Source organism: Brachyistius frenatus, unplaced genomic scaffold (genome assembly GCF_029030835.1).
Source record: "Brachyistius frenatus isolate BFR_SWC_R1_liver_20210118 unplaced genomic scaffold, ASM2903083v1 Contig_2, whole genome shotgun sequence".
NCBI classification, from domain to species: Eukaryota; Metazoa; Chordata; class Actinopteri; family Embiotocidae; genus Brachyistius; species Brachyistius frenatus.
Window position 1 is genome coordinate 842,367 of NW_027210601.1, and position 11,157 is coordinate 853,523.

General features: G+C 43.6%; 1 protein-coding gene across 4 annotated transcripts in view; it reads left to right on the forward strand.

The window, feature by feature from the left end:
* LOC138617335 (ephrin type-A receptor 7-like) overlaps nucleotides 1-11,157 on the forward strand; it is a 360,848-nt gene that overhangs the window by 136,965 nt on the left and 212,726 nt on the right. For all 4 annotated transcript variants that reach the window (XR_011310655.1, XM_069692260.1, XM_069692273.1 and 1 more), the window contains 8 exons: nucleotides 925-1,050; nucleotides 2,085-2,270; nucleotides 5,991-6,052; nucleotides 6,563-6,679; nucleotides 7,077-7,163; nucleotides 7,592-7,744; nucleotides 10,171-10,361; nucleotides 10,453-10,617. Coding sequence is in view for 3 of the 4 variants with exons in the window: in XM_069692260.1 (XP_069548361.1) it covers nucleotides 925-1,050; nucleotides 2,085-2,270; nucleotides 5,991-6,052; nucleotides 6,563-6,679; nucleotides 7,077-7,163; nucleotides 7,592-7,744; nucleotides 10,171-10,361; nucleotides 10,453-10,617 (1,087 nt within the window). In the remaining variant the exon portion in view is untranslated. The remainder of the gene's footprint in view (nucleotides 1-924; nucleotides 1,051-2,084; nucleotides 2,271-5,990; nucleotides 6,053-6,562; nucleotides 6,680-7,076; nucleotides 7,164-7,591; nucleotides 7,745-10,170; nucleotides 10,362-10,452; nucleotides 10,618-11,157) is intronic.

Consider the following 11,157-nt stretch of genomic DNA (forward strand, 5'->3'; position numbering starts at 1 on the left):
TGTGTGTGTGTGTGTGTGTGTGTGTGTGTGTGTGTGTAGAGAGATAACATTTTGAAGCAAGTAGAAAAGACAAAAAGCCTCGCGGAAGAGCCCTGTGATCTGAGTAAAGCCTTGTGGAGGAAACCCAAAGTCAGACTCGAGCACTCGGAGCCTTTGATCTCCATTTTTCTCTGGAGTTTACAAGGTCAAAACAAATAAAAACGGAGAGGTGGGCGAGTTAACAATACAGAAATTTAAGCATTTTCTGTCTTTTAAATAAAAGAAATAATCAGAAAATGTTTTTTTTAATATTTATTTTGCATCATGGGTTATTTTATGTGAATTATAACCTCGAATAACTGAACTTTCCGATAGAAACCCGCAGTTATATTGGTGTTTGACAGCAGAAAGTATTCTCAAACATCAATGAAGGCTGGCATTGATTTCCATCTCTGGATCAAAGAGCAAGATGTTTTCGCGAGACGCAACATTTTGAGTTAATGTTCAACAATCATAGAGAGAGCAGTTCTCTGTTGAAGGAGGCCGAGGCATCCGTTTCTCCGCTGATGGTCGCCTCAATGGAGCACAAAGTGATGCAGACATCTGAAATGTTTTCCTTTGACTTCAGAATGGGGCTCTTCGAGGGCCACGGCCATGTCTTTACACTCACAAAACAAATGTGTACGAGCAAATAAATACAGCTGGGGAGCTGCAGCTGTATTTATATCCTCGTTCACAGTTTAATGCTCTCTGACTCTTGAGTGTGGTTCATTTTGTGTCTCATGTAAACATGTTGCTTCTGGGTGCCTCAGACTTTTATGACGTGTTTCTTGACATGCATGTGAACCATAATTTACGCCGTGCCTTGTCAGATGTGGAAATGTCTTTCAAATGTTTCTGAAAGTTGTTTCTTCACTGCATATTTCTGTGTGTATGCCTTTCTAGTTAAGATCCCAACAAGGAGGACCTACATTGACCCAGAGACCTGCGAGGACCTGCTTCAGGCTGTGCACGCCTTCGCCAAGGAGCTCGACAACTCGAGCATCAAGATAGAGAGAATTGTGCACACGGGTACATATTTATACATGGGGATAAAACAATTGAATTAAGTTAGGAGACTTGTGAGAGACAAAATTAAAAAGAATGCAAAGCAGCAAAGGCTTAAATCTCCCTGCTTCATATATTCTACTGGAGGTCAAGCTTCAAAACCTCGGGACCGTACGTTTCCCATAATGCAACCCAATTGCAACTTTTATTAGACCCACGCTGTCTGATAAATAGATTTATCCAAGGCCACATCCAATGTTCAGTCTGCGTTAACTTTTTGAAGTCTAAAGCCCACGTTGAGATAACTCCTATTGTGTCAGACTGGGGAAATCTCCCTGAAGCGCTACAAAGGCCATTTTACAAATGTTCTCACCGGCTGCGCTCCCATGCATTTTAAGCAGAATAGATTCACATCCCACTGGGTGTAGACAAATGTAATTGTATGCATTAATGATGACATATTTTTCTGTAATAGAAATAAAAGCAACCATATTTTTAACCTAGCTACTATACTACTTTTACCAAACGATGGATACAATGATTATAAGATAAGTTGCAGTATGAGCGAAGGAAGCAAACCGAGTCGGGACTTTCCTCCATCCGCTCAGTGCAGCCTTGCACTTTCCCTTGACCTGCCTGGAGACAAATTGGAGAAACCAGTTCAATCAGTCGGGAAACTTACTGATCTTTGCCAAAATCGTGCTCCTCTGTTACATCGGCCTTGTCTCTACTTGATGTTTCACCGTTTCACCTGCACCCTACCCCATCTTTGATCTCTCTTTGATCCCTTTGTATTTCATGTCTCTCTCTCTCTCTCTCAATAGTGTCTGTCCATTTGCGTCATCCCTTCCTCTTCCCAATATGTTAGTAGGATTCTGCTCCAACCTTCCTCTCTCTCCCTGTGATCCCTCCCCTCCCCCCCCCCCGTCTGTGTAACCCCTATTAGTTTATTCTCGCTGTCTCTTGATCTTTTCTATAGTCTCACCTGCACCTTACCCCTCTTGTTTTGCATCAGTTAATAGCGATTGTGGCCTCTGCTTGTCTGTCTCCCCCCACAGGTGACTTCGGGGAGGTGTGTCGCGGCTGCCTTAAGCTGCCCAGTAAGAGAGAGCTGCCCGTGGCCATTAAGACATTAAGGGCCGGCTGCTCTGATAAACAGCGCCGCTCATTTCTGAGTGAGGCCGGCATCCTGGGGCAGTTTGACCACTCCAACATCATTCGGCTGGAGGGCGTCATCACCACCGGTAAGGAGAAGGGTTGGAGGGAGGGGGGGGAGGGGGTGTTGGAGATACTGAGCAGAAGGCAGGTTGGGAATTTGGCAATACCTCTGGGAAATCCAAATGGGAAAACAATGGAAAGTGGGTGAAGATGAAAGGAAGCACAGAGAGGGAAGAAATCCAAGGATCGAGGGAGAAATGTGACAGTTTGAGCACCTCCAGTGTCATATAGGGTCTTCATTATCTCTAGTACACACACAAGAAGGGAGGCTGTGAGAAGGTGGGAGCGGATTTAAAATAGGGGGATTGGACTTTGACCATTTCTATATCACACATGCAGAGGGGGGTCATCACTTTTGGTGAAAGGAAAGAGCAAAAAGGCAAACGGACAGGCAAAGAAAAAGGATTGGGAAGAGCACTAGGACACTGCGACGACTTTAATATCACACACGTGGAGGGGGTCAACGCTCGCAGCTCAAAAGTTTGAGGAGTAGAGAGCGGGGTGGATGGATGCCATATATGCGAGCGGCAGCCGAGCTACATCAAGGCCCATTTTCCCGCTGACAGATAACAATTGAGGTCCAAGAGCGAAAACAGGATGGAAGGAGGAGGAGAAAAAAAAACTTGAAGGGAGGAGACGGAGGAAAGAGACATGAGACAGAGAAGATGAGGTAGAGGTTAATGGGAGTGGCAGGTGAAGGGAGAAGCTTTAAGGAGTTTGTGAAGTTTTTGTTCCTGCCGCAGTGATGCTGTGTGTGTGTGTGTGTGTGTGTGTGTGTGTGTGTGTGTGTGTGTGTGTGTGTGTGTGTGTGTGTGTGTGTGTGTGTGTGTGTGTGTGTGGGCGGGGGGGCATCGTGCTCCAACACACTCTGCTCAGTAGGATGGCAGCAGATGTGCAGGGTACAGTAATTGGTGCAAGAGACCCAGCGGGGCCCTGAGATACACTCCTATCACTCCCACCATCACGCACGCACGCACGCACACACACACACACACACACACACACACACACACACACACACACACACACACACACACACACACACACACACACACACACACACACGCTTGGAGACTACTCACACACACACACACACACAAAGGCAGTCCCATATGCTCACTTTCTCTTTCACTATCTTTGACACACACACACACACACACACACACACACACACACACACACACACACACACACACACACACACACACACACACACACACACACACACACCTGCTTGCTTGCTTGCATCCTCACTTGGCATGAAATCACAAACAGTACACACACACACACATACACTCTCTCTCTAACAGCATGGGGGCGTGCCACATGCGGTTAGGCTACAAATCACTTGCTTTAAATCACTTACCCCCCCCCCCCGACCAGATTCTCACTCAGCCCTCCCTCCCATCCCCCCCAAACACATCTCACTCACTCATAAGTGTGGCCTGTCAACTCAAAAAAGCTGATTTCTTCCCATTTCCTCTTCATCTTCCTTTCTGTTATTGCTGTTCTGCTTAATGCTCTACCTAACCTAACCTGACCTGACCTGACCTGATAACATCTTAGGTTATGTTGGCGACGCTACTCGTCATGAGTGTAGCTCCAGGTTGGACTGCTAACTTGATAGCATTAGCATCCTAACTTACTTACTGTATATACGGGTAGGGTGCTGATATTCTGGTCTGGTTTTCAGCAGTTTGAAGTCAAGGTTTGTCCGTTGATAGCGTATTTGCTTTATTGTGCTTTTTTTTTTTTTTTTTTTTTTTTTTTTTTTTACAGTCAGGTAACGAGTGTAGTTGTAATGAACTGGAGTAAAGTTCACCTGCGTCCACCAGCTGCTCTGTGGCCGAGGCCCAGCCCCTCGTGAAACACAGACACGCCGCAGAGCAGAGAATCAGACAAATTTACACAACTTAAGTGACTTCCTGCAAGACTGACTCTCACAGAGAGCTGAAATGAAACAGGTGCACAGGAACCAAGTAAATAAATAGCAGTTACCGGACATAACTGCAGTTCTGAGTATATTCATGTTTTGTTTCTTTCCCGTTGGCAGGGGGATAATGTCAGGGGAAACACTGAAAATGTTGTCTGTCTGATGTGACAGAAAGCGGTGCTCCTGATTTTCTACCGGTTTCTCATTAAATGAGCCCTTGTTTTATTGTACAATAATCATATAGTAAATCGTAGTATCCTCCCAGCAAAGAGCTGCGTGCCAGAAACAAAGTGCCTGTGGAGAGAATAAACCGGAAAAGCTGGTAGCAGGGCTACAATGCATAGTTGTACAACAGATATTCACCAAAACAGATCTGTCTTCCTGCAGCACGGTCACCAGCTCAGTCAGAAAACAAGCATGATTGGTTATGATTGATGTTTGTCTCTTCCTTTTCTTTTAAGTGATATTTTTTTCACCTTCAATAAGTGGATCTGTCACTTTTCATCAGTTGCTCTGACAAACTGATTGAGTCGATGGAAGAGGCAGATTTCTCACACAAAGTTAGAAACAGTAAAGTGAAGAAAAGTACACTTTGATTTACAACTGTGTTGAAATCTCCTGATGGCATAATCCGAGGCAGCAGAGTTATTACTCCCTCTCACTTTACACCCTGTCACACACTGCCTTTCCCATCTCTCTGCATTTTACTCAGTATTTGGAAACATATGTGACATCCTCTGAAACCCAGTATATTTCTATCAGGTAACAACATGACACAAACAATAGAATTCCCTTAACTACGTTCTCGGCTGCAGCGGAATCTATCTGTCACGCCAGCTCTCCGCAAGCCGGTCAGAGCACAGATTCACTCTCCAACTCACATTAATTACATGATGGCTGGCGCGTTATGGCAGCAGCTCTGTGACTCTGTTCCCACAGTGTTATTGGTAACCTTTCCAGAAAGCTTCCCAAGTAGCCCAGTAAAACTGGCAAACAATGAATTATAGATTATGACAGTGCCAAGTTATGATTTTTGTAATATGCCTGGTAAAAAAAAATCTGCCGGGATTGGTCCCATCACGGGATGTATTTTTAGATATGAAGTTGTTTCCATATCAATCAAGATTTATCCTACTGTCTCAACCTCCCGTCGTCCTCTCCTTCCTTCTCTCCTCCTCAAACTGCTGCAGCCTTATTTTCCTCCTCTGTGCACTTCATAGCACTGCTGGATTCCTGCCATCTGTGCCTTGGCGCAGTGTGTGTCAGTGTGAGCATGCATGCGTCTGTTGTGCACGTGTGATGTATATAAACGTGCATGCTCGGGCGCTGTCGGTCTGTGTGTGTGTGTGTGTGTGTGTGTGTGTGTGTGTGTGTGTGTGTGTGTGTGTGTGTGTGTGTGTGTGTGTGTGTGTGTGTGTGTGTGTGTGTGTGTGTGTGTGTGTGTGTGTGTGTGTGTGTGTGTGTGTGTGTGTGTGTGTGTGTGTGCCTGAGTGAGTGCCTCAGGGTCGTTAAACTTGCTGAGACAGCCAGGGCAGCACACAGGTTCTCCTGGCTTCACTACAGTTCACTGGGTGAAGAATGGCTTTGCACAATGCCTGCTGCGCTGCCGAGTAGACTACATTCACTTTATTCGCTCCCCCACTTTTCCCTGCGTCTCTATTACCGCGCTAACACTTTCCTTGTCTCTCCACCCCCCCCCCCCACCCCACACCCACACACACACACACCCTCCCCACCCACCTGAGTTCTCACAATTTGTACCCGGATTTCACTTGTTCATATCATCTTTCATCCTCTTTGTGTCTCTCTTCAGGCAACACCATGATGATCATCGTGGAGAGCTTGTCTAACGGAGCCTTAGATTCCTTCCTCAGGGTAAGCTTTTATGTATTTTTTTTATATTCATCCTAAACGTTCATGCAGATGTTTTTGCTCATTTTCAACTAAAATTTCACAAACAAGGCTTTTTGTTACGATAATCCCTAAATTCACAAATTTTTAAATGCAGTCCTGGGGCGGCAATATTTGGTGTTTATTAACTTAATAAGAAACGTTGCATAATTAACAGCATAAATGGAGTGTTTGTACTCAAAGATGCTGTAAGCCTGTGTAAACTGTTACTATGCCCCTCTGCTACGTGAGCCACTGCGGCGTGGTTTATAATGATATGAATTAATGGACTGTTTGCTTTTATTCTTCAAATAAAGGGATTCAGCTCAGTGGGCACAACATTGTGCAGTTAGAACAGATGTATTCACTTCTTTTCTTTTCTTTTTGATCTCTACATACGTACCGTATGCAGACACTGAATCTCCTCCTCATGTTTTATCCACCTTCACAATCTGCTTTACTAAACTGTCTTTTTTTTCCCTCCTTTACCCTCAGAAACATGAAGGCCAGCTCAGTGTAATACAGCTGATGGATATGCTGACCGGAGTGGCATCAGGGATGAAGTACCTCACCGAAATGGGCTTTGTCCACAAACGGCTGGCCGCACACAAGGTAAGGGAGCAGGTGGGAGGAGATGATGAAAGACAAGCTGGAGTGTGATGCATGTCTCCGAAATTTCTGCAGGTGGCTTACAGAATAAAATCCATTCTTGATAGGAAAGCATCTCTGACAATCATTCACCTCTAGCTTCTTGACGAGACGATACTGTCAAAATTGTTTTGTCACTTTCAGGTTTCACTGTGGCTTTTTTTTTCTTCTTTTTTTTTCCTAAAAGAGACTGCAGATGCAGTGGTCATGTTGCGGAAAATGAGGAACATTTGTTCTTGTAAACAATCGATTGTCCCTGGTGCGATAAGAGCTTTGCCAACCAGGGTGGTGAGCTCCCACACTGAGACTGTTTCCCCTCCAAATGTAAGCCATGCTAATCAGTTTGTTTTCCTAATCTCAGGTGCTTGTTAACTCCAACCTCGGCTGCAAGGTATCCGGCTTCAGACCTCTTCAGGAGGACAAGATAGAGGCGATTTACACCACACTGGTAAGACAAAAACACTGAGAAGGACCACTGTGTGGTCCAAACAGGATGTCAACTTTCCTAGATTCTGTATTTTATTTTCAACTTGCCCAATTAATGACTGAAAAAGTGTCTCAATGCCTGCTGATAGAAAGTTCGCACATGTAAGAACTGGTCTGTTTTTTTTTAATGAGCTTTGGATTCGGTGAGAGTTAACATATCTCATGAGATTCAGGTAAAGTGATAAAATTGAGTTTTCAGGTGGGGAAAAAAAAAAAATCCAGTGCTTTGTCTAGTTATTTTTGGGTTTCACTGAAGGTGAACCCACCATCCTTTTGATCTGGTGAAAGTATGCTCCACGTTTTTCAAAGAGAGTATCAAAGCTTTACTTTTGTGAACTCTCCATACCCTTTTACTGCTCGTCTTACCTCTCCTTGTTCCCTCTGCTCCAGCATGGAGGGAAGAGTGTGGTGCTGTGGACCGCTCCAGAGGCCATCCAGTACCATCGCTTCTCCTCCGCCTCAGATGTCTGGAGCTTTGGCATCGTCATGTGGGAGGTCATGTCCTATGGAGAGAGACCCTACTGGGATATGGGCAACCAGGATGTAAGTGGAGAGAGAGAGAGAGAGAGAGAGAGAGTCCTTTCCTTTATTCTCTGTTATCCTTTCTTCTCTTTATATATTAATATCCGCACTTTACCATCCTCCCTTTCTCTTTCACCTCCCTCTGATTCTCTTTATCAATGAACTCTCTATCCATGCCCAGCATGGATCTTATTAAAAGAAAGCCAAGAAGCCACAGTACCACTGAGAGCTTTTGCGGGCCCTAAGTCCCCCTCTTTAAGTCTGCATCAGCTCCATGACCAATCCTGTTTTCTCTTAAGGACGCATTGACCCCCTTCTGGTGGCCACCGCCCGTCCCCGAGTGCCATCTTTGCTCTTAAAAGTGTTGAAAATCCCTCCGGAAAAATTCAGCTTCTTTCAGGAAATGTAAAGCACTTGCTATTTCAGGGAAGAGATTGTCCAGCTGATAGGACCCTGCCGCTTGTCACGACCAACCTGTTATTTCCAAGTCAGTGTGGGTGGGTGTTCCGTTCTGCTGTTGTCACAACCTCCTCTTTGTCCTTCAAAAAAAATAAATAAATAAAGGTTGTTTTTCATTCTACTTTTTGAAAGCAGTCGTGCCTCTAAAGTGCACTTGAAAGCATGATGCAAGTTGGCTTAAGAGACAAAATATAGCAGATTTTTCTTTGTGACTATTTTTCACCTCACCAGGCATTAAGTATGATGAAAGATAGTTATATATTTAAGAGTTATTACTGTTCATCAAGTCCAAAAGCTTCATCATGCTAATGCTCTCTCAAATTACTGTCATCATAAAATAATGCCTACACTTTATGCAGGCAGGTGCGTGGTTAAAAAGCAACGGGGCTATTAGCATGTTCCATTTTCGAATGTTCAAAATTATTAATATGCATAAGTTATTCAGCAGGCACAGGAATAGCTGGGTTTTTTATAAAAAATATATATATTTTTTTTTTTGGTGCCCTTTCATAAAGCAGAAGAAAGTTTCCTCTCAGCCCGGTTCATATTATCAAACTTTCCAATTGAGAGGGCAAAGGTCAAGCTTGTAGAGCGCCAGGGATATTAATCCACTTTAAATTGATACATTATATCATAACGGAATTGTTGGTCGGGCTGTCCACCTGTGATCCGTCGTGCCCTTTACCTACCGCCTTTGATTAAATGGAAAATGTCAAATGCTGAAAAGCATTTTATGAATGCTCTTTAGTGAGATAGAAGCTTAAGGGCCTGAGAGGACGGTGGAGTGGGGCAGTGGGTGGTTGGGTAAGTAGAGAGAAGAGTGTGTTTTAGGAGGTAATGCTGCTGACGGATGTCATTTTTGTGATTATGCTCCGACTTTATTGCCTCTTTCAGGAGATTGTATTTCTTTAAGTGGTTGAGGAAGAAGAGATATCACATGTCCTTAGATATACTGAAGAGAGAATCTCTGGTGAGGTGTTATGGTGAATGGTTTTTGAATGGGGACAACATTAGTTTAATGGAGCAGTAAAGAACGTTGGGGAAGTCTGGAGGGATGCTTTCAAGCTTTGCTTTTTGAAGACGGAGAGGTCTCACCGGACCAGATGTAAAATGCAGAGCAGAGATGAATCATTTTCTGAGACGGTATTTAATGGTTTATCTTGAGTGGGTCAGGTATTATAGAGGCATTTAAGAAAGCTGTGATGTTTCTAGTCTGTTTGTTTAATCTCTTATTTCAAACCCGTCTGGATTCAATTTTTTTTTTTAATTCACAACATATTGTATTATAGGAAATTAAAAAGTTTTGTGCTGATAGGAGCCAAGTTATTGTGATACCCCATCAAATATCCTGTGAAGTGGCACTAAGAGACACTGAATATCCTGCTAAATGACCTTTCAATCTTCACACAGCGTCAGCCAGTTGTTATGGATTTTGGATAGTTCCGTTTTTTGCAGGCACACCTTCCTTCTCTTTTATAATATTTACATATTTCCTGTACAGTATTAGAGTTGGAGTTGGTTTTGTCCCGACATAAATGCAGATTTGTATTCAGTTTTTATTAGGTTGGCAATATCTCTCTGTGAAATTTGGTTGGTTTTGCAGTCGGTGCCGGTTGTAAGGTCACCTCAAAGGGACAGCTGCTTTACGGAAATGCAAACCGTGCAATCGAACACTGTAAGTGGTGACGAGTAAAATGAAAACACCGGCACCTTTCTGCTCTTGTTTATTTACGTAGGACCGATACTGTCCAAAGGCTTCTATTCTTGGCAACTAAGCAAGTCCACTGCAAAGAAAAAAAAAAAAAAGGGACTTATTCAACTTTTTAAGTAGGACAAAACTTTTCTTCATCCTTATTTACCTCTTCCATCCTGCCCGAGCAGTCACAGAGATGCTCTTTAAGGATGTATTCAATTATATAACAAGTACCGGAAAAAACACGATACTAACTTCTATCCCGATATTACTGTTTTCCTGTTTCTGTACGTAGGTGATAAAGGCCATCGAGGACGGTTTCAGGCTGCCGGCTCCAGTTAACTGCCTTTCACATCTCCATCAGCTGATGCTGGACTGCTGGCAGAAGGAGAGGACAGAGAGGCCCAGCTTCAGCCAGATCCACTCAGCCCTCAGCAAGAGCATTCGCTCGCCTGATGGCATCGGCTCCTCCACCCTGGCACGCAGGTACAGTCGAGTGATACACTCGTCTCAGAAAATGGATGGATTCTACAAATTTCCTCCGTCCAAGCGATCACCCTCATTTGTCCTCCTCCAGAACCCTGAGTTCATCCATTACGCTGGCAGACAGACCTCTCCCCTCCTTCCCCTCCTTTAACTCCGTGGGAGAGTGGCTGGACGCGGTGGACATGGGCCGATACAAGGACAACTTCACCGCCGCAGGATACTGCTACTTGGAGTCCGTGGCACGAATGACTGTACAGTGAGTCGCTTTAAACAACTCTGATCTGGGCTCTTGCTCATTCACAAAGTCACCATTTCTTTAAAAGGTCACAGACACTGAAGCGAGAACTATATAAAAAAAAGACCTAGTGGATAATGTCCACTGTTTTTCGTATTAATATACCTTTAAATCGTTGACTATTTGGTGTTATTCACTTCATTTTTAGGGGAATGAAGTCAAATATTCTCTAGTTTACTCTAGTCTACTTCTCAATTGTGAAGATTTACTGCTGTCTTAGTCTCGCGTAATAATAAACGTATTTATAGAAACAAGAGTTTATGTCGACATAATTTTGCGTGAGATAAAAGTCAGGGCTTTTTTGTTTATCTGGAAACAATAAATCAATAATGAAAATAACTGTTAGTTGCATCGTCATAATAATTTGAAAAATGATGATATCACTTAAGTTGGAGCACCACTCAATCGTTTGTGAACCAATCAGAATTTAACAATGTTTAAGCGCAAATGTGATGCTAATTATTTATGGTTTATGTTGCCAGGCAACTATCACTAAAAAAA